Source organism: Venturia canescens, chromosome 8, assembly GCF_019457755.1.
Source record: "Venturia canescens isolate UGA chromosome 8, ASM1945775v1, whole genome shotgun sequence".
Classification (NCBI taxonomy): domain Eukaryota; kingdom Metazoa; phylum Arthropoda; class Insecta; order Hymenoptera; family Ichneumonidae; genus Venturia; species Venturia canescens.
Genome location: NC_057428.1, coordinates 8,968,679 through 8,995,246, shown reverse-complemented (window position 1 = coordinate 8,995,246; position 26,568 = coordinate 8,968,679). Strand labels below are relative to the sequence as shown.

Genomic DNA, 26,568 nt, shown 5'->3' with positions numbered 1-26,568 from the left:
GAAAAAAGAATTCGCTGATGCCCAATAACAGATTTATGGTTCCTGCATAGAAAAGTCAGTTGAGACGAAAAGTCTTCTCAATTATTGGTATCCGTGACGAAGGAGACCCCTAATGCGAGATTTATGTGTCCTGTGCTACATTCCTGAGATGGCAATGAGATTTCTTTGGGAAATGCGCCTGCCTTCCCACCCATTTTTAGTTTGAAAGTTGTCAAGAAGAATGTTTTCCGAGAAAAACTATAAAAATTTTCACATTGGACTAGAAATCTTTACAGAGGTGCACAATGACAGATTTATGTGTTCGCTGTTGCACATTTTTTAACCTGCAGAGGCATTTCTCAAAAAGTGTAAGAAGGGACTTTTTGAAGTCAACCGCACTTCCTCCACTTTCTCGATTAGATCCTGGGAATCACATAAGAATTCGAGTTTCCAGAAAAGTCAAGATTTTTCCTCCCTCCTACTCATCCCCACCTCAGAACCGAAAAAAACGCGTATATAAAAGGAAACAATTTTGAGGAAGGTCCAGATTCTGTCGAGACGACGTAACAGTTACGAGTCAAATTCCGTTCAGCGCATCATGTCTCTCACCGTCGACATTGCTACCGAGCAATTGCTGCATATGCAAGCAACTCTCCTGCGGACGTTGGAGCAATTCCTGGTGTGGGAACACCAGTGTGATACCCTCATCGAATCGTTGGAGAAGCAAGTCCGATCGAAACGACCACGCTTGGGATATCACCACTCGGTCACTTCGCAAATCTTGCGTCTCGAATGTTTGAAGCAGGCAACACGTCAACGCTTCATACATTGGGGCGGAGGATTAAATGATCACGGATTAACATGGCGCGAAATTGACAGCGCATTTGAGAATCGCTTGTCGACTGGCGCTGTGATTAATCGTGATCATATCGACCCACGAAAGTTTCTATTGGATGCGTATGAGCTTGTTGAAGAACAAGTGCAGGCTCATATTCGCAAACACAATAGCATCAAAGTGAACACTTCGTTTAACGGAGAGTTCACCGTGGGCGATAAGCGGGCGAATAAAAGTGTCAACACGGGAAATGTTGAACTTTTCACAACATCGGACCTAAGTGAGTGGTATCAGAAGCGAGTCGTGGAGCCGACTCTAAAATCGCTCGAGGAGTTCCAGGAAAGTGACAGCGGCTGGACCTTGACATCCATAACCAATCTAACAGTGAACATCAACAAGTATAATGCCTTACGTGCAGGATATCACGTTTCATTGGCAAAATGGATACAGTTGAAAAGAGCGGTGGTGAATGTGAAATCGACGGATAATGCGTGTTTTGGATGGGCAATGACAGCTGCTCTTCATCCGGTAGACCGATAGAGAGCTCGCACATCTTCTTACCCGCATTATTCAACGATATTCGACTTCCGAGGCATCAACTTCCCTATGACGTTGGACCAGATTGGGAGATTTGAAAAGATGAATAATCTCTCAATCAACGTCTATAGCGAGAACAAGGAAGTCATTTTACCAGTCCGTGTAAGCAAGGAGAAGAAGGAGCGGCGCTTCAACTTGCTTTACATCGAAGACGTGTCGGGATGTGGAATCGTACACTTCGCGTGGATCAAGAATTTATCCCGGCTCGTCAACTCACAACTGAACATGAATGGGCACAAGAAATACATCTGTGATCGGTGAGTAAATTAATATAAACAACTGTAGTCATTTCTTTTTTCACCATTATGATGAAATATTTAAAAAAGAATTTGAAATTATTATTGTTACAGATGCCTCCATTACTTCTCAACCATCGAAAAGCTGCAGTCCCATGAGGTGGATTGCGGTGTTATCAACGATTGTGCCGTTCGACTACCAGCTGAGAACGACAAATGGTTGGAGTTTACCAACGCGAATCGGAAGGAGCGTCTCCCGTTCGTGGTATACGCCGACCTCGAATGCATCCTGGAGAAGACCAGCGCTGAAGAGAGGGAGAAAAACAAAAACCAACATCATCGTGTCTTCAGCGTTGGATATTATGTAAAGTGCTCCTATGATGATTCGTTGTCGGGATATCACGAACGCCGAGGTGAGGACTGCGTGGAATGGTTCGTGGAAGAACTGAAACAATTAGCTTTGCGCGTTGAAAAAATTCTTCTAACGAACGTTTCGATGAAAACATTGAGTCCGCAAGAGTGGAGAAAATTTCGGGAAGACAAAAAGTGTCATATTTACGAGAAACCTTTTGTCGAGGGTGATGAGCGTGTCCGCGATCATTGCCACCTGACAGGACAATTCAGAGGTCCAGCTCATTCAGATTGCAATTTAAACTATCAAAACTCTTTTTTCATGCCAATAGTGTTTCATAATTTATCCGGTTATGACGCGCATTTTATAATAAAAGAAGTAGCAACTGCGTTCGCGGGGAAAGTTGATTTGCTCCGGATAACAAAAGGGAAGTACATCTCCTTCTCGAAAACTGTTCAAACATCTGAAGACACGCGGAAAAATATAAAATTACGTTTCATCGACTCTTTCAGATTTCTCAATACAAGTCTCGATAAACTAGCTTCATTTTTAACTGCGGACAAACTCTTAACCTTAAAATCACAATTTCAAGATTTAGACCATTTTCATTTATTAACACGAAAAGGTGTCTTTCCATACGAGTACATTGATAGTTTGGAAAAGTTGGATGAAACGGAGCTTCCACCGCGAGAAGCATTTTACAGCTCTTTAACTGATTCAACAGTTTCCGAAAAGGAGTATGCACATGCGAAAAATGTGTGGGAACGATTTTCAACGCGAACGCTCGGTGAATACAGCGATTTATACTTGAAGACTGACGTATTAGTTTTAGCCGATATCTTTGAGAATTTCCGCGATACTTGCCTGAAAAGTTACGGTCTTGATCCTGCGTTTTACTATAGTCTCCCCGGATATACCTGGGATGCCATGATGAAATATACAAAGGTAAAGTTTGAATTGCTCACTGACATCGACATGGTATTGTTCGTGGAGAGAGGTATTCGAGGTGGTCTTAGTCAATGCTCCAAAAGACATGCTCGTGCCAATAACAAGTACATGAACTCATATGACCCATCTAGTCCATCATCATACTTGATGTATTTTGATGTTAACAATTTGTATGGATGGGCAATGAGTCAACCATTGCCTTATGCAGATTTCGAATGGATTGAAGATCTTGCAAACTTCAACGTTGAATCTCTGCCATCAGACTCTGAAATTGGTTATATACTTGAAGTTGATCTGGAATATCCAAAACACTTGCACAATGCACATAGTGATTTGCCATTTTGTCCAACGCATGATAAACCTCCGGGCTCGAAGCAAGAGAAGCTTCTTGCAACGGTGAATGCGAAAAAACGATGACTCCTCTCCAGATGACCGCGTTCAACCTGAAAATGATTAGAAAAATTGAATACTAGGAAAACAGTGAAAGATGATCCAGACCCACGGATCCGTCGTATATACCTCGATTTAGTAATAAGCGAATTGAACAGACTAAATTGAATATGTGCGACGGATCCGTGGGTCTGGATCATCTTTCATTACTGAAAACAAAAAACGAATATATCTCATTTGGGTTTGACATGGAGAGAAATCATCAAAACTGTTTCCTCGGTAAGTATTTTAGTTACTGTTTTCCTAATATTCAATTTTTCTAATCATTTTCAGGTTCAACGCGGTCCTCTGGAGAGGAGTCAACATAACTGTTCCATCGGTAAGTATTTCAATCACAGATTTCCCAATATTCAATTTTTCTAATCATTTTCAGGTTCAACGCGGTCCTCTGGAGAGGAGTCAACATAACTGTTCCATCGGTAAGTATTTCAATCACAGATTTCCCAATATTCAATTTTATTAATCATTTTCAGGTTCAACGTGGTCCTTTGAAAAGAAATGAACAAAACCGAATTACGTTCTCTGCACTCACCGTGATTGATTTCACGAAACCTTTGATTCCTCGTACAATTTTCAATTCCGGTTATAGAGGAAGATGGCGGCGGAATCACTGATTCTTCAGAATCCGGACTGCTCTCGTTTGTCTCCTCCGATCTAGACAGCGAAATTACTGATTCTTCAGAATCCGGACTGCTCTCGTTTGTCTCGGTCAAACCAGGCGCCAAACTTCTTTCCATTTCGGCTGCAGGAGCCGTCGCTTTGCCGCCATTTGCGTCCTGAGCACTCTGCGAACTGGACTGTTGACAAAAAAATTGTCATAAGTTGGAAAAAAGTTTAAATTAAATGAATTTTTTTATACTTACTTGTTGGTTAATATATTCAGCGATATAAAATCTCCGGTTCATAACGAAAGTCCGCATGATGGCCCGGAGGGATGCGTTTGACATATTGCAATATAAATCAGTCACTTTATCCAGAATCTCCACAGGAATGGTTGAGTTTGGGCTCCGGAAATATTCGGGAAACCTCGAACATATCACATTCAGCTTGTCGTTTTTGATCATTGTCTCGAATTCGTATTTGTGTTTCCTTGGTAAACTGTTTCCTTGGTAAGTATTTTAGTTACTGTTTTCCTAATATTCAATTTTATTAATCATTTTCAGGTTCAACGCGGTCCTCTGGAGAGGAGTCAACATAACTGTTTTATCTGTAAGTATCTGAATCACAGACTTCCCAATATTCAATTTTTTAAATAATATTCAATTTTTTCAATTATTTTCAGGTTCGACACGGTCCTATGGAGAGGCGACAACAAAACTGTTTGACCGGTAACTATTTCAATTATCATTTTGCCAATATTCAATTTTTATTCAGTAGCATTAACGCACTTACCTTGGAGATTTCTATAGTTTTCTTCACTGTGATCCATTAAAAATCTTTGGACACTGAGATATTTTAACATTTTATGGCCATCTCTCCAAACTGCTGCAACAATCGGCTTTATCAGTTCCAGACTGACTTTTTGGGGCTTTTCAAATCGTCCCGCTTCACAAATGGCTGCATAACACCGTTCGTCAGCATTGATAGCCTTGAGGAGTTCAGTGTATTTTGGGTTAAATGCAGCAGCATGTAATTTTCTTGGAAAACATCTTTTCCACCCTTCGGTTTCGCTGAAAAATGAAATGCCTAAAATAGACATGCCAACATATATCGGTTTGTTAAACATAACCTGGAGATTTCGCAACTCTACAGCGATTAAATTTTCCGCAAAAATACTTCGACTGTGAAAGTTAGGTTTAGCGATCATAGCCTCTGCTCCATATCGACCTGCCCATTGCGTTAACAGTTTAACTTGGACGTGACTACGAACATCCTCCATGGTTTTTCCAAACACAGCATTATTCAATAATTTGAATAGATTTTTTTCAAAATCATTTTTCGCACGTGTACGAAATTGTGTATTCAAATCAATGTATGTTTTGAGCCAGGAAGATTGCTTAGCTGAAACTTCAAGACTCTGTGGATTTTCGTGATTTTCAAACCATGTTTTAAACACTGCTGCAATGCACGATAATGTATGACATATCGTTTTTTTCGAAATTGGTTATATACTTGGAGTTGATCTGGAATATCCAAAACACTTGCACAATGCACATAGTGATTTGCCATTTTGTCCAACGCATGATAAACCTCCGGGCTCGGAGCAAGAGAAGCTTCTTGCAACGGTGAATGCGAAAAAACGATGACTCCTCTCCAGAGGACCGCGTTGAACCTTCAAATGATTAGAAAAATTGAATATTAGGAAAACAGTGAAAGATGATCCAGACCCACGGATCCGTCGTATATACCTCGATTTAGTAATAAGCGAATTGAACAGACTAAATTGAATATGTGCGACGGATCCGTGGGTCTGGATCATCTTTCATTACTGAAAACAAAAAACGAATATATCTCATTTGGGTTTGACATGGAGAGAAATCATCAAAACTGTTTCCTCGGTAAGTATTTTAGTTACTGTTTTCCTAATATTCAATTTTTCTAATCATTTTCAGGTTCAACGCGGTCCTCTGGAGAGGAGTCAACATAACTGTTCCATCGGTAAGTATTTCAATCACAGATTTCCCAATATTCAATTTTATTAATCATTTTCAGGTTCAACGTGGTCCTTTGAAAAGAAATGAACAAAACCGAATTACGTTCTCTGCACTCACCGTGATTGATTTCACGAAACCTTTGATTCCTCGTACAATTTTCAATTCCGGTTATAGAGGAAGATGGCGGCGGAATCACTGATTCTTCAGAATCCGGACTGCTCTCGTTTGTCTCCTCCGATCTAGACAGCGAAATTACTGATTCTTCAGAATCCGGACTGCTCTCGTTTGTCTCGGTCAAACCAGGCGCCAAACTTCTTTCCATTTCGGCTGCAGGAGCCGTCGCTTTGCCGCCATTTGCGTCCTGAGCACTCTGCGAACTGGACTGTTGACAAAAAAATTGTCATAAGTTGGAAAAAAGTTTAAATTAAATGAATTTTTTTATACTTACTTGTTGGTTAATATATTCAGCGATATAAAATCTCCGGTTCATAACGAAAGTCCGCATGATGGCCCGGAGGGATGCGTTTGACATATTGCAATATAAATCAGTCACTTTATCCAGAATCTCCACAGGAATGGTTGAGTTTGGGCTCCGGAAATATTCGGGAAACCTCGAACATATCACATTCAGCTTGTCGTTTTTGATCATTGTCTCGAATTCGTATTTGTGTTTCCTTGGTAAACTGTTTCCTTGGTAAGTATTTTAGTTACTGTTTTCCTAATATTCAATTTTATTAATCATTTTCAGGTTCAACGCGGTCCTCTGGAGAGGAGTCAACATAACTGTTTTATCTGTAAGTATCTGAATCACAGACTTCCCAATATTCAATTTTTTAAATAATATTCAATTTTTTCAATTATTTTCAGGTTCGACACGGTCCTATGGAGAGGCGACAACAAAACTGTTTGACCGGTAACTATTTCAATTATCATTTTGCCAATATTCAATTTTTATTCAGTTGCATTAACGCACTTACCTTGAAGATTTCTATAGTTTTCTTCACTGTGATCCATTAAAAATCTTTGGACACTGAGATATTTTAACATTTTATGGCCATCTGTCCAAACTGCTGCAACAATCGGCTTTATCAGTTCCAGACTGACTTTTTGGGGCTTTTCAAATCGTCCCGCTTCACAAATGGCTGCATAACACCGTTCGTCAGCATTGATAGCCTTGAGGAGTTCAGTGTATTTTGGGTTAAATGCAGCAGCATGTAATTTTCTTGGAAAACATCTTTTCCACCCTTCGGTTTCGCTGAAAAATGAAATGCCTAAAATAGACATGCCAACATATATCGGTTTGTTAAACATAACCTGGAGATTTCGCAACTCTACAGCGATTAAATTTTCCGCAAAAATACTTCGACTGTGAAAGTTAGGTTTAGCGATCATAGACTCTGCTCCATATCGACCTGCCCATTGCGTTAACAGTTTAACTTGGACGTGACTACGAACATCCTCCATGGTTTTTCCAAACACAGCATTATTCAATAATTTGAATAGATTTTTTTCAAAATCATTTTTCGCACGTGTACGAGAAATTGTGTATTCAAATCAATGTATGTTTTGAGACAGGAAGATTGCTTAGCTGAAACTTCAAGACTCTGTGGATTTTCGTGATTTTCAAACCATGTTTTAAACACTGCTGCAATGCACGATAATGTATGACATATCGTTTTTTTCGAAATTGGTTATATACTTGGAGTTGATCTGGAATATCCAAAACACTTGCACAATGCACATAGTGATTTGCCATTTTGTCCAACGCATGATAAACCTCCGGGCTCGGAGCAAGAGAAGCTTCTTGCAACGGTGAATGCGAAAAAACGATGACTCCTCTCCAGAGGACCGCGTTGAACCTTCAAATGATTAGAAAAATTGAATATTAGGAAAACAGTGAAAGATGATCCAGACCCACGGATCCGTCGTATATACCTCGATTTAGTAATAAGCGAATTGAACAGACTAAATTGAATATGTGCGACGGATCCGTGGGTCTGGATCATCTTTCATTACTGAAAACAAAAAACGAATATATCTCATTTGGGTTTGACATGGAGAGAAATCATCAAAACTGTTTCCTCGGTAAGTATTTTAGTTACTGTTTTCCTAATATTCAATTTTTCTAATCATTTTCAGGTTCAACGCGGTCCTCTGGAGAGGAGTCAACATAACTGTTCCATCGGTAAGTATTTCAATCACAGATTTCCCAATATTCAATTTTATTAATCATTTTCAGGTTCAACGTGGTCCTTTGAAAAGAAATGAACAAAACCGAATTACGTTCTCTGCACTCACCGTGATTGATTTCACGAAACCTTTGATTCCTCGTACAATTTTCAATTCCGGTTATAGAGGAAGATGGCGGCGGAATCACTGATTCTTCAGAATCCGGACTGCTCTCGTTTGTCTCCTCCGATCTAGACAGCGAAATTACTGATTCTTCAGAATCCGGACTGCTCTCGTTTGTCTCGGTCAAACCAGGCGCCAAACTTCTTTCCATTTCGGCTGCAGGAGCCGTCGCTTTGCCGCCATTTGCGTCCTGAGCACTCTGCGAACTGGACTGTTGACAAAAAAATTGTCATAAGTTGGAAAAAAGTTTAAATTAAATGAATTTTTTTATACTTACTTGTTGGTTAATATATTCAGCGATATAAAATCTCCGGTTCATAACGAAAGTCCGCATGATGGCCCGGAGGGATGCGTTTGACATATTGCAATATAAATCAGTCACTTTATCCAGATTCTCCACAGGAATCGTTGAGTTTGGGCTCCGGAAATATTCGGGAAACCTCGAACATATCACATTCAGCTTGTCGTTTTTGATCATTGTCTCGATTTCGTATTTGTGTTTCCTTGGTAAACTGTTTCCTTGGTAAGTATTTTAGTTACTGTTTTCCTAATATTCAATTTTATTAATAATTTTCAGGTTCAACGCGGTCCTCTGGAGAGGAGTCAACATAACTGTTTTATCTGTAAGTATCTGAATCACAGACTTCCCAGTATTCAATTTTTTAAATAATATTCAATTTTTTCAATTATTTTCAGGTTCGACACGGTCCTATGGAGAGGCGACAACAAAACTGTTTGACCGGTAACTATTTCAATTATCATTTTGCCAATATTCAATTTTTATTCAGTAGCATTAACGCACTTACCTTGAAGATTTCTATAGTTTTCTTCACTGTGATCCATTAAAAATCTTTGGACACTGAGATATTTTAACATTTTATGGCCATCTCTCCAAACTGCTGCAACAATCGGCTTTATCAGTTCCAGACTGACTTTTTGGGGCTTTTCAAATCGTCCCGCTTCACAAATGGCTGCATAACACCGTTCGTCAGCATTGATAGCCTTGAGGAGTTCAGTGTATTTTGGGTTAAATGCAGCAGCATGTAATTTTCTTGGAAAACATCTTTTCCACCCTTCGGTTTCGCTGAAAAATGAAATGCCTAAAATAGACATGCCAACATATATCGGTTTGTTAAACATAACCTGGAGATTTTGCAACTCTACAGCGATTAAATTTTCCGCGAAAATACTTCGACTGTGAAAGTTAGGTTTAGCGATCATAGCCTCTGCTCCATATCGACCTGCCCATTGCGTTAACAGTTTAACTTGGACGTGACTACGAACATCCTCCATGGTTTTTCCAAACACAGCATTATTCAATAATTTGAATAGATTTTTTTCAAAATCATTTTTCGCACGTGTACGAAATTGTGTATTCAAATCAATGTATGTTTTGAGCCAGGAAGATTGCTTAGCTGAAACTTCAAGACTCTGTGGATTTTCGTGATTTTCAAACCATGTTTTAAACACTGCTGCAATGCACGATAATGTATGACATATCGTTTTTTTCGAAATTGGTTATATACTTGGAGTTGATCTGGAATATCCAAAACACTTGCACAATGCACATAGTGATTTGCCATTTTGTCCAACGCATGATAAACCTCCGGGCTCGGAGCAAGAGAAGCTTCTTGCAACGGTGAATGCGAAAAAACGATGACTCCTCTCCAGAGGACCGCGTTGAACCTTCAAATGATTAGAAAAATTGAATATTAGGAAAACAGTGAAAGATGATCCAGACCCACGGATCCGTCGTATATACCTCGATTTTGTAATAAGCGAATTGAACAGACTAAATTGAATATGTGCGACGGATCCGTGGGTCTGGATCATCTTTCATTACTGAAAACAAAAAACGAATATATCTCATTTGGGTTTGACATGGAGAGAAATCATCAAAACTGTTTCCTCGGTAAGTATTTTAGTTACTGTTTTCCTAATATTCAATTTTTCTAATCATTTTCAGGTTCAACGCGGTCCTCTGGAGAGGAGTCAACATAACTGTTCCATGGGTAAGTATTTCAATCACAGATTTCCCAATATTCAATTTTTCTAATCATTTTCAGGTTCAACGCGGTCCTCTGGAGAGGAGTCAACATAACTGTTCCATCGGTAAGTATTTCAATCACAGATTTCCCAATATTCAATTTTATTAATCATTTTCAGGTTCAACGTGGTCCTTTGAAAAGAAATGAACAAAACCGAATTACGTTCTCTGCACTCACCGTGATTGATTTCACGAAACCTTTGATTCCTCGTACAATTTTCAATTCCGGTTATAGAGGAAGATGGCGGCGGAATCACTGATTCTTCAGAATCCGGACTGCTCTCGTTTGTCTCCTCCGATCTAGACAGCGAAATTACTGATTCTTCAGAATCCGGACTGCTCTCGTTTGTCTCGGTCAAACCAGGCGCCAAACTTCTTTCCATTTCGGCTGCAGGAGCCGTCGCTTTGCCGCCATTTGCGTCCTGAGCACTCTGCGAACTGGACTGTTGACAAAAAAATTGTCATAAGTTGGAAAAAAGTTTAAATTAAATGAATTTTTTTATACTTACTTGTTGGTTAATATATTCAGCGATATAAAATCTCCGGTTCATAACGAAAGTCCGCATGATGGCCCGGAGGGATGCGTTTGACATATTGCAATATAAATCAGTCACTTTATCCAGATTCTCCACAGGAATGGTTGAGTTTGGGCTCCGGAAATATTCGGGAAACCTCGAACATATCACATTCAGCTTGTCGTTTTTGATCATTGTCTCGATTTCGTATTTGTGTTTCCTTGGTAAACTGTTTCCTTGGTAAGTATTTTAGTTACTGTTTTCCTAATATTCAATTTTATTAATCATTTTCAGGTTCAACGCGGTCCTCTGGAGAGGAGTCAACATAACTGTTTCATCTGTAAGTATCTGAATCACAGACTTCCCAATATTCAATTTTTTAAATAATATTCAATTTTTTCAATTATTTTCAGGTTCGACACGGTTCTATGGAGAGGCGACAACAAAACTGTTTGACCGGTAACTATTTCAATTATCATTTTGCCAATATTCAATTTTTATTCAGTAGCATTAACGCACTTACCTTGAAGATTTCTATAGTTTTCTTCACTGTGATCCATTAAAAATCTTTGGACACTGAGATATTTTAACATTTTATGGCCATCTGTCCAAACTGCTGCAACAATCGGCTTTATCAGTTCCAGACTGACTTTTTGGGGCTTTTCAAATCGTCCCGCTTCACAAATGGCTGCATAACACCGTTCGTCAGCATTGATAGCCTTGAGGAGTTCAGTGTATTTTGGGTTAAATGCAGCAGCATGTAATTTTCTTGGAAAACATCTTTTCCACCCTTCGGTTTCGCTGAAAAATGAAATGCCTAAAATAGACATGCCAACATATATCGGTTTGTTAAACATAACCTGGAGATTTCGCAACTCTACAGCGATTAAATTTTCCGCAAAAATACTTCGACTGTGAAAGTTAGGTTTAGCGATCATAGCCTCTGCTCCATATCGACCTGCCCATTGCGTTAACAGTTTAACTTGGACGTGACTACGAACATCCTCCATGGTTTTTCCAAACACAGCATTATTCAATAATTTGAATAGATTTTTTTCAAAATCATTTTTCGCACGTGTACGAGAAATTGTGTATTCAAATCAATGTATGTTTTGAGCCAGGAAGATTGCTTAGCTGAAACTTCAAGACTCTGTGGATTTTCGTGATTTTCAAACCATGTTTTAAACACTGCTGCAATGCACGATAATGTATGACATATCGTTTTTTTCGAAATTGGTTATATACTTGGAGTTGATCTGGAATATCCAAAACACTTGCACAATGCACATAGTGATTTGCCATTTTGTCCAACGCATGATAAACCTCCGGGCTCGGAGCAAGAGAAGCTTCTTGCAACGGTGAATGCGAAAAAACGATGACTCCTCTCCAGAGGACCGTGTTCAACCTTCAAATGATTAGAAAAATTGAATATTAGGAAAACAGTGAAAGATGATCCAGACCCATGGATCCGTCGTATATACCTCGATTTAGTAATAAGCGAATTGAACAGACTAAATTGAATATGTGCGACGGATCCGTGGGTCTGGATCATCTTTCATTACTGAAAACAAAAAACGAATATATCTCATTTGGGTTTGACATGGAGAGAAATCATCAAAACTGTTTCCTCGGTAAGTATTTTAGTTACTGTTTTCCTAATATTCAATTTTTCTAATCATTTTCAGGTTCAACGCGGTCCTCTGGAGAGGAGTCAACATAACTGTTCCATCGGTAAGTATTTCAATCACAGATTTCCCAATATTCAATTTTATTAATCATTTTCAGGTTCAACGTGGTCCTTTGAAAAGAAATGAACAAAACCGAATTACGTTCTCTGCACTCACCGTGATTGATTTCACGAAACCTTTGATTCCTCGTACAATTTTCAATTCCGGTTATAGAGGAAGATGGCGGCGGAATCACTGATTCTTCAGAATCCGGACTGCTCTCGTTTGTCTCGGTCAAACCAGGCGCCAAACTTCTTTCCATTTCGGCTGCAGGAGCCGTCGCTTTGCCGCCATTTGCGTCCTGAGCACTCTGCGAACTGGACTGTTGACAAAAAAATTGTCATAAGTTGGAAAAAAGTTTAAATTAAATGAATTTTTTTATACTTACTTGTTGGTTAATATATTCAGCGATATAAAATCTCCGGTTCATAACGAAAGTCCGCATGATGGCCCGGAGGGATGCGTTTGACATATTGCAATATAAATCAGTCACTTTATCCAGATTCTCCACAGGAATCGTTGAGTTTGGGCTCCGGAAATATTCGGGAAACCTCGAACATATCACATTCAGCTTGTCGTTTTTGATCATTGTCTCGATTTCGTATTTGTGTTTCCTTGGTAAACTGTTTCCTTGGTAAGTATTTTAGTTACTGTTTTCCTAATATTCAATTTTATTAATCATTTTCAGGTTCAACGCGGTCCTCTGGAGAGGAGTCAACATAACTGTTTCATCTGTAAGTATCTGAATCACAGACTTCCCAATATTCAATTTTTTAAATAATATTCAATTTTTTCAATTATTTTCAGGTTCGACACGGTCCTATGGAGAGGCGACAACAAAACTGTTTGACCGGTAACTATTTCAATTATCATTTTGCCAATATTCAATTTTTATTCAGTAGCATTAACGCACTTACCTTGGAGATTTCTATAGTTTTCTTCACTGTGATCCATTAAAAATCTTTGGACACTGAGATATTTTAACATTTTATGGCCATCTCTCCAAACTGCTGCAACAATCGGCTTTATCAGTTCCAGACTGACTTTTTGGGGCTTTTCAAATCGTCCCGCTTCACAAATGGCTGCATAACACCGTTCGTCAGCATTGATAGCCTTGAGGAGTTCAGTGTATTTTGGGTTAAATGCAGCAGCATGTAATTTTCTTGGAAAACATCTTTTCCACCCTTCGGTTTCGCTGAAAAATGAAATGCCTAAAATAGACATGCCAACATATATCGGTTTGTTAAACATAACCTGGAGATTTTGCAACTCTACAGCGATTAAATTTTCCGCAAAAATACTTCGACTGTGAAAGTTAGGTTTAGCGATCATAGCCTCTGCTCCATATCGACCTGCCCATTGCGTTAACAGTTTAACTTGGACGTGACTACGAACATCCTCCATGGTTTTTCCAAACACAGCATTATTCAATAATTTGAATAGATTTTTTTCAAAATCATTTTTCGCACGTGTACGAAATTGTGTATTCAAATCAATGTATGTTTTGAGCCAGGAAGATTGCTTAGCTGAAACTTCAAGACTCTGTGGATTTTCGTGATTTTCAAACCATGTTTTAAACACTGCTGCAATGCACGATAATGTATGACATATCGTTTTTTTCGAAATTGGTTATATACTTGGAGTTGATCTGGAATATCCAAAACACTTGCACAATGCACATAGTGATTTGCCATTTTGTCCAACGCATGATAAACCTCCGGGCTCGGAGCAAGAGAAGCTTCTTGCAACGGTGAATGCGAAAAAACGATGACTCCTCTCCAGAGGACCGCGTTGAACCTTCAAATGATTAGAAAAATTGAATATTAAGAAAACAGTGAAAGATGATCCAGACCCACGGATCCGTCGTATATACCTCGATTTTGTAATAAGCGAATTGAACAGACTAAATTGAATATGTGCGACGGATCCGTGGGTCTGGATCATCTTTCATTACTGAAAACAAAAAACGAATATATCTCATTTGGGTTTGACATGGAGAGAAATCATCAAAACTGTTTCCTCGGTAAGTATTTTAGTTACTGTTTTCCTAATATTCAATTTTTCTAATCATTTTCAGGTTCAACGCGGTCCTCTGGAGAGGAGTCAACATAACTGTTCCATGGGTAAGTATTTCAATCACAGATTTCCCAATATTCAATTTTTCTAATCATTTTCAGGTTCAACGCGGTCCTCTGGAGAGGAGTCAACATAACTGTTCCATCGGTAAGTATTTCAATCACAGATTTCCCAATATTCAATTTTATTAATCATTTTCAGGTTCAACGTGGTCCTTTGAAAAGAAATGAACAAAACCGAATTACGTTCTCTGCACTCACCGTGATTGATTTCACGAAACCTTTGATTCCTCGTACAATTTTCAATTCCGGTTATAGAGGAAGATGGCGGCGGAATCACTGATTCTTCAGAATCCGGACTGCTCTCGTTTGTCTCCTCCGATCTAGACAGCGAAATTACTGATTCTTCAGAATCCGGACTGCTCTCGTTTGTCTCGGTCAAACCAGGCGCCAAACTTCTTTCCATTTCGGCTGCAGGAGCCGTCGCTTTGCCGCCATTTGCGTCCTGAGCACTCTGCGAACTGGACTGTTGACAAAAAAATTGTCATAAGTTGGAAAAAAGTTTAAATTAAATGAATTTTTTTATACTTACTTGTTGGTTAATATATTCAGCGATATAAAATCTCCGGTTCATAACGAAAGTCCGCATGATGGCCCGGAGGGATGCGTTTGACATATTGCAATATAAATCAGTCACTTTATCCAGATTCTCCACAGGAATCGTTGAGTTTGGGCTCCGGAAATATTCGGGAAACCTCGAACATATCACATTCAGCTTGTCGTTTTTGATCATTGTCTCGATTTCGTATTTGTGTTTCCTTGGTAAACTGTTTCCTTGGTAAGTATTTTAGTTACTGTTTTCCTAATATTCAATTTTATTAATAATTTTCAGGTTCAACGCGGTCCTCTGGAGAGGAGTCAACATAACTGTTTTATCTGTAAGTATCTGAATCACAGACTTCCCAGTATTCAATTTTTTAAATAATATTCAATTTTTTCAATTATTTTCAGGTTCGACACGGTCCTATGGAGAGGCGACAACAAAACTGTTTGACCGGTAACTATTTCAATTATCATTTTGCCAATATTCAATTTTTATTCCGTAGCATTAACGCACTTACCTTGAAGATTTCTATAGTTTTCTTCACTGTGATCCATTAAAAATCTTTGGACACTGAGATATTTTAACATTTTATGGCCATCTCTCCAAACTGCTGCAACAATCGGCTTTATCAGTTCCAGACTGACTTTTTGGGGCTTTTCAAATCGTCCCGCTTCACAAATGGCTGCATAACACCGTTCGTCAGCATTGATAGCCTTGAGGAGTTCAGTGTATTTTGGGTTAAATGCAGCAGCATGTAATTTTCTTGGAAAACATCTTTTCCACCCTTCGGTTTCGCTGAAAAATGAAATGCCTAAAATAGACATGCCAACATATATCGGTTTGTTAAACATAACCTGGAGATTTCGCAACTCTACAGCGATTAAATTTTCCGCAAAAATACTTCGACTGTGAAAGTTAGGTTTAGCGATCATAGACTCTGCTCCATATCGACCTGCCCATTGCGTTAACAGTTTAACTTGGACGTGACTACGAACATCCTCCATGGTTTTTCCAAACACAGCATTATTCAATAATTTGAATAGATTTTTTTCAAAATCATTTTTCGCACGTGTACGAGAAATTGTGTATTCAAATCAATGTATGTTTTGAGACAGGAAGATTGCTTAGCTGAAACTTCAAGACTCTGTGGATTTTCGTGATTTTCAAACCATGTTTTAAACACTGCTGCAATGCACGATAATGTATGACATATCGTTTTTTTCGAAATTGGTTATATACTTGGAGTTGATCTGGAATATCCAAAACACTTGCACAATGCACATAGTGATTTGCCATTTTGTCCAACGCATGATAAACCTCCGGGCTCGGAGCAAGAGAAGCTTCTTGCAACGGTGAATGCGAAAAAACGATGACTCCTCTCCAGAGGACCGCGTTGAACCTTCAAATGATTAGAAAAATTGAATATTAGGAAAACAGTGAAAGATGATCCAGACCCACGGATCCGTCGTATATACCTCGATTTAGTAATAAGCGAATTGAACAGACTAAATTGAATATGTGCGACGGATCCGTGGGTCTGGATCATCTTTCATTACTGAAAACAAAAAACGAATATATCTCATTTGGGTTTGACATGGAGAGAAATCATCAAAACTGTTTCCTCGGTAAGTATTTTAGTTACTGTTTTCCTAATATTCAATTTTTCTAATCATTTTCAGGTTCAACGCGGTCCTCTGGAGAGGAGTCAACATAACTGTTCCATCGGTAAGTATTTCAATCACAGATTTCCCAATATTCAATTTTATTAATCATTTTCAGGTTCAACGTGGTCCTTTGAAAAGAAATGAACAAAACCGAATTACGTTCTCTGCACTCACCGTGATTGATTTCACGAAACCTTTGATTCCTCGTACAATTTTCAATTCCGGTTATAGAGGAAGATGGCGGCGGAATCACTGATTCTTCAGAATCCGGACTGCTCTCGTTTGTCTCCTCCGATCTAGACAGCGAAATTACTGATTCTTCAGAATCCGGACTGCTCTCGTTTGTCTCGGTCAAACCAGGCGCCAAACTTCTTTCCATTTCGGCTGCAGGAGCCGTCGCTTTGCCGCCATTTGCGTCCTGAGCACTCTGCGAACTGGACTGTTGACAAAAAAATTGTCATAAGTTGGAAAAAAGTTTAAATTAAATGAATTTTTTTATACTTACTTGTTGGTTAATATATTCAGCGATATAAAATCTCCGGTTCATAACGAAAGTCCGCATGATGGCCCGGAGGGATGCGTTTGACATATTGCAATATAAATCAGTCACTTTATCCAGATTCTCCACAGGAATCGTTGAGTTTGGGCTCCGGAAATATTCGGGAAACCTCGAACATATCACATTCAGCTTGTCGTTTTTGATCATTGTCTCGATTTCGTATTTGTGTTTCCTTGGTAAACTGTTTCCTTGGTAAGTATTTTAGTTACTGTTTTCCTAATATTCAATTTTATTAATAATTTTCAGGTTCAACGCGGTCCTCTGGAGAGGAGTCAACATAACTGTTTTATCTGTAAGTATCTGAATCACAGACTTCCCAGTATTCAATTTTTTAAATAATATTCAATTTTTTCAATTATTTTCAGGTTCGACACGGTCCTATGGAGAGGCGACAACAAAACTGTTTGACCGGTAACTATTTCAATTATCATTTTGCCAATATTCAATTTTTATTCAGTAGCATTAACGCACTTACCTTGAAGATTTCTATAGTTTTCTTCACTGTGATCCATTAAAAATCTTTGGACACTGAGATATTTTAACATTTTATGGCCATCTCTCCAAACTGCTGCAACAATCGGCTTTATCAGTTCCAGACTGACTTTTTGGGGCTTTTCAAATCGTCCCGCTTCACAAATGGCTGCATAACACCGTTCGTCAGCATTGATAGCCTTGAGGAGTTCAGTGTATTTTGGGTTAAATGCAGCAGCATGTAATTTTCTTGGAAAACATCTTTTCCACCCTTCGGTTTCGCTGAAAAATGAAATGCCTAAAATAGACATGCCAACATATATCGGTTTGTTAAACATAACCTGGAGATTTTGCAACTCTACAGCGATTAAATTTTCCGCGAAAATACTTCGACTGTGAAAGTTAGGTTTAGCGATCATAGCCTCTGCTCCATATCGACCTGCCCATTGCGTTAACAGTTTAACTTGGACGTGACTACGAACATCCTCCATGGTTTTTCCAAACACAGCATTATTCAATAATTTGAATAGATTTTTTTCAAAATCATTTTTCGCACGTGTACGAAATTGTGTATTCAAATCAATGTATGTTTTGAGCCAGGAAGATTGCTTAGCTGAAACTTCAAGACTCTGTGGATTTTCGTGATTTTCAAACCATGTTTTAAACACTGCTGCAATGCACGATAATGTATGACATATCGTTTTTTTCGAAATTGGTTATATACTTGGAGTTGATCTGGAATATCCAAAACACTTGCACAATGCACATAGTGATTTGCCATTTTGTCCAACGCATGATAAACCTCCGGGCTCGGAGCAAGAGAAGCTTCTTGCAACGGTGAATGCGAAAAAACGATGACTCCTCTCCAGAGGACCGCGTTGAACCTTCAAATGATTAGAAAAATTGAATATTAGGAAAACAGTGAAAGATGATCCAGACCCACGGATCCGTCGTATATACCTCGATTTTGTAATAAGCGAATTGAACAGACTAAATTGAATATGTGCGACGGATCCGTGGGTCTGGATCATCTTTCATTACTGAAAACAAAAAACGAATATATCTCATTTGGGTTTGACATGGAGAGAAATCATCAAAACTGTTTCCTCGGTAAGTATTTTAGTTACTGTTTTCCTAATATTCAATTTTTCTAATCATTTTCAGGTTCAACGCGGTCCTCTGGAGAGGAGTCAACATAACTGTTCCATGGGTAAGTATTTCAATCACAGATTTCCCAATATTCAATTTTTCTAATCATTTTCAGGTTCAACGCGGTCCTCTGGAGAGGAGTCAACATAACTGTTCCATCGGTAAGTATTTCAATCACAGATTTCCCAATATTCAATTTTATTAATCATTTTCAGGTTCAACGTGGTCCTTTGAAAAGAAATGAACAAAACCGAATTACGTTCTCTGCACTCACCGTGATTGATTTCACGAAACCTTTGATTCCTCGTACAATTTTCAATTCCGGTTATAGAGGAAGATGGCGGCGGAATCACTGATTCTTCAGAATCCGGACTGCTCTCGTTTGTCTCCTCCGATCTAGACAGCGAAATTACTGATTCTTCAGAATCCGGACTGCTCTCGTTTGTCTCGGTCAAACCAGGCGCCAAACTTCTTTCCATTTCGGCTGCAGGAGCCGTCGCTTTGCCGCCATTTGCGTCCTGAGCACTCTGCGAACTGGACTGTTGACAAAAAAATTGTCATAAGTTGGAAAAAAGTTTAAATTAAATGAATTTTTTTATACTTACTTGTTGGTTAATATATTCAGCGATATAAAATCTCCGGTTCATAACGAAAGTCCGCATGATGGCCCGGAGGGATGCGTTTGACATATTGCAATATAAATCAGTCACTTTATCCAGATTCTCCACAGGAATGGTTGAGTTTGGGCTCCGGAAATATTCGGGAAACCTCGAACATATCACATTCAGCTTGTCGTTTTTGATCATTGTCTCGATTTCGTATTTGTGTTTCCTTGGTAAACTGTTTCCTTGGTAAGTATTTTAGTTACTGTTTTCCTAATATTCAATTTTATTAATCATTTTCAGGTTCAACGCGGTCCTCTGGAGAGGAGTCAACATAACTGTTTCATCTGTAAGTATCTGAATCACAGACTTCCCAATATTCAATTTTTTAAATAATATTCAATTTTTTCAATTATTTTCAGGTTCGACACGGTTCTATGGAGAGGCGACAACAAAACTGTTTGACCGGTAACTATTTCAATTATCATTTTGCCAATATTCAATTTTTATTCAGTAGCATTAACGCACTTACCTTGAAGATTTCTATAGTTTTCTTCACTGTGATCCATTAAAAATCTTTGGACACTGAGATATTTTAACATTTTATGGCCATCTGTCCAAACTGCTGCAACAATCGGCTTTATCAGTTCCAGACTGACTTTTTGGGGCTTTTCAAATCGTCCCGCTTCACAAATGGCTGCATAACACCGTTCGTCAGCATTGATAGCCTTGAGGAGTTCAGTGTATTTTGGGTTAAATGCAGCAGCATGTAATTTTCTTGGAAAACATCTTTTCCACCCTTCGGTTTCGCTGAAAAATGAAATGCCTAAAATAGACATGCCAACATATATCGGTTTGTTAAACATAACCTGGAGATTTCGCAACTCTACAGCGATTAAATTTTCCGCAAAAATACTTCGACTGTGAAAGTTAGGTTTAGCGATCATAGCCTCTGCTCCATATCGACCTGCCCATTGCGTTAACAGTTTAACTTGGACGTGACTACGAACATCCTCCATGGTTTTTCCAAACACAGCATTATTCAATAATTTGAATAGATTTTTTTCAAAATCATTTTTCGCACGTGTACGAGAAATTGTGTATTCAAATCAATGTATGTTTTGAGCCAGGAAGATTGCTTAGCTGAAACTTCAAGACTCTGTGGATTTTCGTGATTTTCAAACCATGTTTTAAACACTGCTGCAATGCACGATAATGTATGACATATCGTTTTTTTCGAAATTGGTTATATACTTGGAGTTGATCTGGAATATCCAAAACACTTGCACAATGCACATAGTGATTTGCCATTTTGTCCAACGCATGATAAACCTCCGGGCTCGGAGCAAGAGAAGCTTCTTGCAACGGTGAATGCGAAAAAACGATGACTCCTCTCCAGAGGACCGTGTTCAACCTTCAAATGATTAGAAAAATTGAATATTAGGAAAACAGTGAAAGATGATCCAGACCCATGGATCCGTCGTATATACCTCGATTTAGTAATAAGCGAATTGAACAGACTAAATTGAATATGTGCGACGGATCCGTGGGTCTGGATCATCTTTCATTACTGAAAACAAAAAACGAATATATCTCATTTGGGTTTGACATGGAGAGAAATCATCAAAACTGTTTCCTCGGTAAGTATTTTAGTTACTGTTTTCCTAATATTCAATTTTTCTAATCATTTTCAGGTTCAACGCGGTCCTCTGGAGAGGAGTCAACATAACTGTTCCATCGGTAAGTATTTCAATCACAGATTTCCCAATATTCAATTTTATTAATCATTTTCAGGTTCAACGTGGTCCTTTGAAAAGAAATGAACAAAACCGAATTACGTTCTCTGCACTCACCGTGATTGATTTCACGAAACCTTTGATTCCTCGTACAATTTTCAATTCCGGTTATAGAGGAAGATGGCGGCGGAATCACTGATTCTTCAGAATCCGGACTGCTCTCGTTTGTCTCGGTCAAACCAGGCGCCAAACTTCTTTCCATTTCGGCTGCAGGAGCCGTCGCTTTGCCGCCATTTGCGTCCTGAGCACTCTGCGAACTGGACTGTTGACAAAAAAATTGTCATAAGTTGGAAAAAAGTTTAAATTAAATGAATTTTTTTATACTTACTTGTTGGTTAATATATTCAGCGATATAAAATCTCCGGTTCATAACGAAAGTCCGCATGATGGCCCGGAGGGATGCGTTTGACATATTGCAATATAAATCAGTCACTTTATCCAGATTCTCCACAGGAATCGTTGAGTTTGGGCTCCGGAAATATTCGGGAAACCTCGAACATATCACATTCAGCTTGTCGTTTTTGATCATTGTCTCGATTTCGTATTTGTGTTTCCTTGGTAAACTGTTTCCTTGGTAAGTATTTTAGTTACTGTTTTCCTAATATTCAATTTTATTAATCATTTTCAGGTTCAACGCGGTCCTCTGGAGAGGAGTCAACATAAGTGTTTCATCTGTAAGTATCTGAATCACAGACTTCCCAATATTCAATTTTTTAAATAATATTCAATTTTTTCAATTATTTTCAGGTTCGACACGGTCCTATGGAGAGGCGACAACAAAACTGTTTGACCGGTAACTATTTCAATTATCATTTTGCCAATATTCAATTTTTATTCAGTAGCATTAACGCACTTACCTTGGAGATTTCTATAGTTTTCTTCACTGTGATCCATTAAAAATCTTTGGACACTGAGATATTTTAACATTTTATGGCCATCTCTCCAAACTGCTGCAACAATCGGCTTTATCAGTTCCAGACTGACTTTTTGGGGCTTTTCAAATCGTCCCGCTTCACAAATGGCTGCATAACACCGTTCGTCAGCATTGATAGCCTTGAGGAGTTCAGTGTATTTTGGGTTAAATGCAGCAGCATGTAATTTTCTTGGAAAACATCTTTTCCACCCTTCGGTTTCGCTGAAAAATGAAATGCCTAAAATAGACATGCCAACATATATCGGTTTGTTAAACATAACCTGGAGATTTTGCAACTCTACAGCGATTAAATTTTCCGCAAAAATACTTCGACTGTGAAAGTTAGGTTTAGCGATCATAGCCTCTGCTCCATATCGACCTGCCCATTGCGTTAACAGTTTAACTTGGACGTGACTACGAACATCCTCCATGGTTTTTCCAAACACAGCATTATTCAATAATTTGAATAGATTTTTTTCAAAATCATTTTTCGCACGTGTACGAAATTGTGTATTCAAATCAATGTATGTTTTGAGCCAGGAAGATTGCTTAGCTGAAACTTCAAGACTCTGTGGATTTTCGTGATTTTCAAACCATGTTTTAAACACTGCTGCAATGCACGATAATGTATGACATATCGTTTTTTTCGAAATTGGTTATATACTTGGAGTTGATCTGGAATATCCAAAACACTTGCACAATGCACATAGTGATTTGCCATTTTGTCCAACGCATGATAAACCTCCGGGCTCGGAGCAAGAGAAGCTTCTTGCAACGGTGAATGCGAAAAAACGATGACTCCTCTCCAGAGGACCGCGTTGAACCTTCAAATGATTAGAAAAATTGAATATTAAGAAAACAGTGAAAGATGATCCAGACCCACGGATCCGTCGTATATACCTCGATTTTGTAATAAGCGAATTGAACAGACTAAATTGAATATGTGCGACGGATCCGTGGGTCTGGATCATCTTTCATTACTGAAAACAAAAAACGAATATATCTCATTTGGGTTTGACATGGAGAGAAATCATCAAAACTGTTTCCTCGGTAAGTATTTTAGTTACTGTTTTCCTAATATTCAATTTTTCTAATCATTTTCAGGTTCAACGCGGTCCTCTGGAGAGGAGTCAACATAACTGTTCCATGGGTAAGTATTTCAATCACAGATTTCCCAATATTCAATTTTTCTAATCATTTTCAGGTTCAACGCGGTCCTCTGGAGAGGAGTCAACATAACTGTTCCATCGGTAAGTATTTCAATCACAGATTTCCCAATATTCAATTTTATTAATCATTTTCAGGTTCAACGTGGTCCTTTGAAAAGAAATGAACAAAACCGAATTACGTTCTCTGCACTCACCGTGATTGATTTCACGAAACCTTTGATTCCTCGTACAATTTTCAATTCCGGTTATAGAGGAAGATGGCGGCGGAATCACTGATTCTTCAGAATCCGGACTGCTCTCGTTTGTCTCCTCCGATCTAGACAGCGAAATTACTGATTCTTCAGAATCCGGACTGCTCTCGTTTGTCTCGGTCAAACCAGGCGCCAAACTTCTTTCCATTTCGGCTGCAGGAGCCGTCGCTTTGCCGCCATTTGCGTCCTGAGCACTCTGCGAACTGGACTGTTGACAAAAAAATTGTCATAAGTTGGAAAAAAGTTTAAATTAAATGAATTTTTTTATACTTACTTGTTGGTTAATATATTCAGCGATATAAAATCTCCGGTTCATAACGAAAGTCCGCATGATGGCCCGGAGGGATGCGTTTGACATATTGCAATATAAATCAGTCACTTTATCCAGATTCTCCACAGGAATCGTTGAGTTTGGGCTCCGGAAATATTCGGGAAACCTCGAACATATCACATTCAGCTTGTCGTTTTTGATCATTGTCTCGATTTCGTATTTGTGTTTCCTTGGTAAACTGTTTCCTTGGTAAGTATTTTAGTTACTGTTTTCCTAATATTCAATTTTATTAATAATTTTCAGGTTCAACGCGGTCCTCTGGAGAGGAGTCAACATAACTGTTTTATCTGTAAGTATCTGAATCACAGACTTCCCAGTATTCAATTTTTTAAATAATATTCAATTTTTTCAATTATTTTCAGGTTCGACACGGTCCTATGGAGAGGCGACAACAAAACTGTTTGACCGGTAACTATTTCAATTATCATTTTGCCAATATTCAATTTTTATTCCGTAGCATTAACGCACTTACCTTGAAGATTTCTATAGTTTTCTTCACTGTGATCCATTAAAAATCTTTGGACACTGAGATATTTTAACATTTTATGGCCATCTCTCCAAACTACTGCAACAATCGGCTTTATCAGTTCCAGACTGACTTTTTGGGGCTTTTCAAATCGTCCCGCTTCACAAATGGCTGCATAACACCGTTCGTCAGCATTGATAGCCTTGAGGAGTTCAGTGTATTTTGGGTTAAATGCAGCAGCATGTAATTTTCTTGGAAAACATCTTTTCCACCCTTCGGTTTCGCTGAAAAATGAAATGCCTAAAATAGACATGCCAACATATATCGGTTTGTTAAACATAACCTGGAGATTTTGCAACTCTACAGCGATTAAATTTTCCGCGAAAATACTTCGACTGTGAAAGTTAGGTTTAGCGATCATAGCCTCTGCTCCATATCGACCTGCCCATTGCGTTAACAGTTTAACTTGGACGTGACTACGAACATCCTCCATGGTTTTTCCAAACACAGCATTATTCAATAATTTGAATAGATTTTTTTCAAAATCATTTTTCGCACGTGTACGAAATTGTGTATTCAAATCAATGTATGTTTTGAGCCAGGAAGATTGCTTAGCTGAAACTTCAAGACTCTGTGGATTTTCGTGATTTTCAAACCATGTTTTAAACACTGCTGCAATGCACGATAATGTATGACATATCGTTTTTTTCGAAATTGGTTATATACTTGGAGTTGATCTGGAATATCCAAAACACTTGCACAATGCACATAGTGATTTGCCATTTTGTCCAACGCATGATAAACCTCCGGGCTCGGAGCAAGAGAAGCTTCTTGCAACGGTGAATGCGAAAAAACGATGACTCCTCTCCAGAGGACCGCGTTGAACCTTCAAATGATTAGAAAAATTGAATATTAGGAAAACAGTGAAAGATGATCCAGACCCACGGATCCGTCGTATATACCTCGATTTTGTAATAAGCGAATTGAACAGACTAAATTGAATATGTGCGACGGATCCGTGGGTCTGGATCATCTTTCATTACTGAAAACAAAAAACGAATATATCTCATTTGGGTTTGACATGGAGAGAAATCATCAAAACTGTTTCCTCGGTAAGTATTTTAGTTACTGTTTTCCTAATATTCAATTTTTCTAATCATTTTCAGGTTCAACGCGGTCCTCTGGAGAGGAGTCAACATAACTGTTCCATGGGTAAGTATTTCAATCACAGATTTCCCAATATTCAATTTTTCTAATCATTTTCAGGTTCAACGCGGTCCTCTGGAGAGGAGTCAACATAACTGTTCCATCGGTAAGTATTTCAATCACAGATTTCCCAATATTCAATTTTATTAATCATTTTCAGGTTCAACGTGGTCCTTTGAAAAGAAATGAACAAAACCGAATTACGTTCTCTGCACTCACCGTGATTGATTTCACGAAACCTTTGATTCCTCGTACAATTTTCAATTCCGGTTATAGAGGAAGATGGCGGCGGAATCACTGATTCTTCAGAATCCGGACTGCTCTCGTTTGTCTCCTCCGATCTAGACAGCGAAATTACTGATTCTTCAGAATCCGGACTGCTCTCGTTTGTCTCGGTCAAACCAGGCGCCAAACTTCTTTCCATTTCGGCTGCAGGAGCCGTCGCTTTGCCGCCATTTGCGTCCTGAGCACTCTGCGAACTGGACTGTTGACAAAAAAATTGTCATAAGTTGGAAAAAAGTTTAAATTAAATGAATTTTTTTATACTTACTTGTTGGTTAATATATTCAGCGATATAAAATCTCCGGTTCATAACGAAAGTCCGCATGATGGCCCGGAGGGATGCGTTTGACATATTGCAATATAAATCAGTCACTTTATCCAGATTCTCCACAGGAATG

General features: G+C 38.6%; 5 protein-coding genes across 7 annotated transcripts; all 5 read right to left on the bottom strand.

The window, feature by feature from the left end:
• Positions 1 to 3,385: 3,385 nt before the first annotated feature.
• On the bottom strand, positions 3,386 to 4,468 carry LOC122415227 (uncharacterized). Its single transcript, XM_043427215.1, has 3 exons — positions 4,261 to 4,468; positions 3,930 to 4,194; positions 3,386 to 3,390 (listed from the first exon to the last, which is right to left on the bottom strand). Exons 1-3 carry the CDS (start codon positions 4,459 to 4,461, stop codon positions 3,386 to 3,388), a joined length of 471 nt encoding a protein of 156 aa, XP_043283150.1. The 5' UTR covers positions 4,462 to 4,468.
• Positions 4,469 to 6,639, bottom strand: LOC122414807 (uncharacterized). Its single transcript, XM_043426402.1, has 4 exons — positions 6,440 to 6,639; positions 6,109 to 6,373; positions 4,790 to 5,067; positions 4,469 to 4,530 (listed from the first exon to the last, which is right to left on the bottom strand). Exons 1-3 carry the CDS (start codon positions 6,521 to 6,523, stop codon positions 4,901 to 4,903), a joined length of 516 nt encoding a protein of 171 aa, XP_043282337.1. The 5' UTR covers positions 6,524 to 6,639; the 3' UTR covers positions 4,469 to 4,530; positions 4,790 to 4,900.
• A 428-nt stretch (positions 6,640 to 7,067) lies between these two features.
• On the bottom strand, positions 7,068 to 11,014 carry LOC122414800 (uncharacterized). The gene is made up of 5 exons (XM_043426396.1): positions 10,900 to 11,014; positions 10,569 to 10,833; positions 8,621 to 8,890; positions 8,290 to 8,554; positions 7,068 to 7,246 (listed from the first exon to the last, which is right to left on the bottom strand). Exons 3-5 carry the CDS (start codon positions 8,819 to 8,821, stop codon positions 7,080 to 7,082), a joined length of 633 nt encoding a protein of 210 aa, XP_043282331.1. The 5' UTR covers positions 8,822 to 8,890; positions 10,569 to 10,833; positions 10,900 to 11,014; the 3' UTR covers positions 7,068 to 7,079.
• Positions 11,015 to 11,050: 36 nt separating this feature from the next.
• Positions 11,051 to 19,874, bottom strand: LOC122414617 (uncharacterized). Of its 2 annotated transcripts, XR_006261791.1 has the most exons (9): positions 19,760 to 19,874; positions 19,429 to 19,693; positions 17,481 to 17,750; positions 17,150 to 17,414; positions 15,300 to 15,569; positions 14,969 to 15,233; positions 13,021 to 13,290; positions 12,750 to 12,954; positions 11,051 to 11,169 (listed from the first exon to the last, which is right to left on the bottom strand). XR_006261791.1 is itself a non-coding variant. In XM_043426058.1 (7 exons), exons 5-7 carry the CDS (start codon positions 15,498 to 15,500, stop codon positions 13,661 to 13,663), a joined length of 633 nt encoding a protein of 210 aa, XP_043281993.1. In that variant the 5' UTR covers positions 15,501 to 15,569; positions 17,150 to 17,414; positions 17,481 to 17,750; positions 19,429 to 19,693; positions 19,760 to 19,874; the 3' UTR covers positions 13,649 to 13,660. The 2 variants fall into 2 exon arrangements, 1 of the variants encoding a protein (XP_043281993.1); XM_043426058.1 differs by lacking the exons at positions 11,051 to 11,169; positions 12,750 to 12,954; positions 13,021 to 13,290 and adding an exon at positions 13,649 to 13,827.
• A 36-nt stretch (positions 19,875 to 19,910) lies between these two features.
• On the bottom strand, positions 19,911 to 26,553 carry LOC122414715 (uncharacterized). Of its 2 annotated transcripts, XR_006261804.1 has the most exons (7): positions 26,439 to 26,553; positions 26,108 to 26,372; positions 24,160 to 24,429; positions 23,829 to 24,093; positions 21,881 to 22,150; positions 21,610 to 21,814; positions 19,911 to 20,029 (listed from the first exon to the last, which is right to left on the bottom strand). XR_006261804.1 is itself a non-coding variant. In XM_043426265.1 (5 exons), exons 3-5 carry the CDS (start codon positions 24,358 to 24,360, stop codon positions 22,521 to 22,523), a joined length of 633 nt encoding a protein of 210 aa, XP_043282200.1. In that variant the 5' UTR covers positions 24,361 to 24,429; positions 26,108 to 26,372; positions 26,439 to 26,553; the 3' UTR covers positions 22,509 to 22,520. The 2 variants fall into 2 exon arrangements, 1 of the variants encoding a protein (XP_043282200.1); XM_043426265.1 differs by lacking the exons at positions 19,911 to 20,029; positions 21,610 to 21,814; positions 21,881 to 22,150 and adding an exon at positions 22,509 to 22,687.
• Between the last annotated feature and the right edge of the window lie 15 nt (positions 26,554 to 26,568).

What these genes read in the sequence shown, in the direction of transcription:
- LOC122415227 (XM_043427215.1), bottom strand. Translation starts at nt 4,461, where the DNA reads ATGATCAAAAACGACAAGCTGAATGTGATATGTTCGAGGTTTCCCGAA. An exon ending in CTGAATATATTAACCAACAA is followed by an intron (nt 4,195 to 4,260) that starts GTAAGTATAAAA and finishes TTTTGTCAACAG; the next exon opens with TCCAGTTCGCAGAGTGCTCA.
- LOC122414800 (XM_043426396.1), bottom strand. Translation starts at nt 8,821, where the DNA reads ATGATCAAAAACGACAAGCTGAATGTGATATGTTCGAGGTTTCCCGAA. An exon ending in CTGAATATATTAACCAACAA is followed by an intron (nt 8,555 to 8,620) that starts GTAAGTATAAAA and finishes TTTTGTCAACAG; the next exon opens with TCCAGTTCGCAGAGTGCTCA. An exon ending in GTTTCGTGAAATCAATCACG is followed by an intron (nt 7,247 to 8,289) that starts GTGAGTGCAGAG and finishes TTCATTTTTCAG; the next exon opens with CGAAACCGAAGGGTGGAAAA.
- LOC122414807 (XM_043426402.1), bottom strand. Translation starts at nt 6,523, where the DNA reads ATGTCAAACGCATCCCTCCGGGCCATCATGCGGACTTTCGTTATGAAC. An exon ending in CTGAATATATTAACCAACAA is followed by an intron (nt 6,374 to 6,439) that starts GTAAGTATAAAA and finishes TTTTGTCAACAG; the next exon opens with TCCAGTTCGCAGAGTGCTCA. An exon ending in GTTTCGTGAAATCAATCACG is followed by an intron (nt 5,068 to 6,108) that starts GTGAGTGCAGAG and finishes TTCATTTTTCAG; the next exon opens with CGAAACCGAAGGGTGGAAAA.
- LOC122414617 (XM_043426058.1), bottom strand. Translation starts at nt 15,500, where the DNA reads ATGATCAAAAACGACAAGCTGAATGTGATATGTTCGAGGTTTCCCGAA. An exon ending in CTGAATATATTAACCAACAA is followed by an intron (nt 15,234 to 15,299) that starts GTAAGTATAAAA and finishes TTTTGTCAACAG; the next exon opens with TCCAGTTCGCAGAGTGCTCA. An exon ending in GTTTCGTGAAATCAATCACG is followed by an intron (nt 13,828 to 14,968) that starts GTGAGTGCAGAG and finishes TTCATTTTTCAG; the next exon opens with CGAAACCGAAGGGTGGAAAA.
- LOC122414715 (XM_043426265.1), bottom strand. Translation starts at nt 24,360, where the DNA reads ATGATCAAAAACGACAAGCTGAATGTGATATGTTCGAGGTTTCCCGAA. An exon ending in CTGAATATATTAACCAACAA is followed by an intron (nt 24,094 to 24,159) that starts GTAAGTATAAAA and finishes TTTTGTCAACAG; the next exon opens with TCCAGTTCGCAGAGTGCTCA. An exon ending in GTTTCGTGAAATCAATCACG is followed by an intron (nt 22,688 to 23,828) that starts GTGAGTGCAGAG and finishes TTCATTTTTCAG; the next exon opens with CGAAACCGAAGGGTGGAAAA.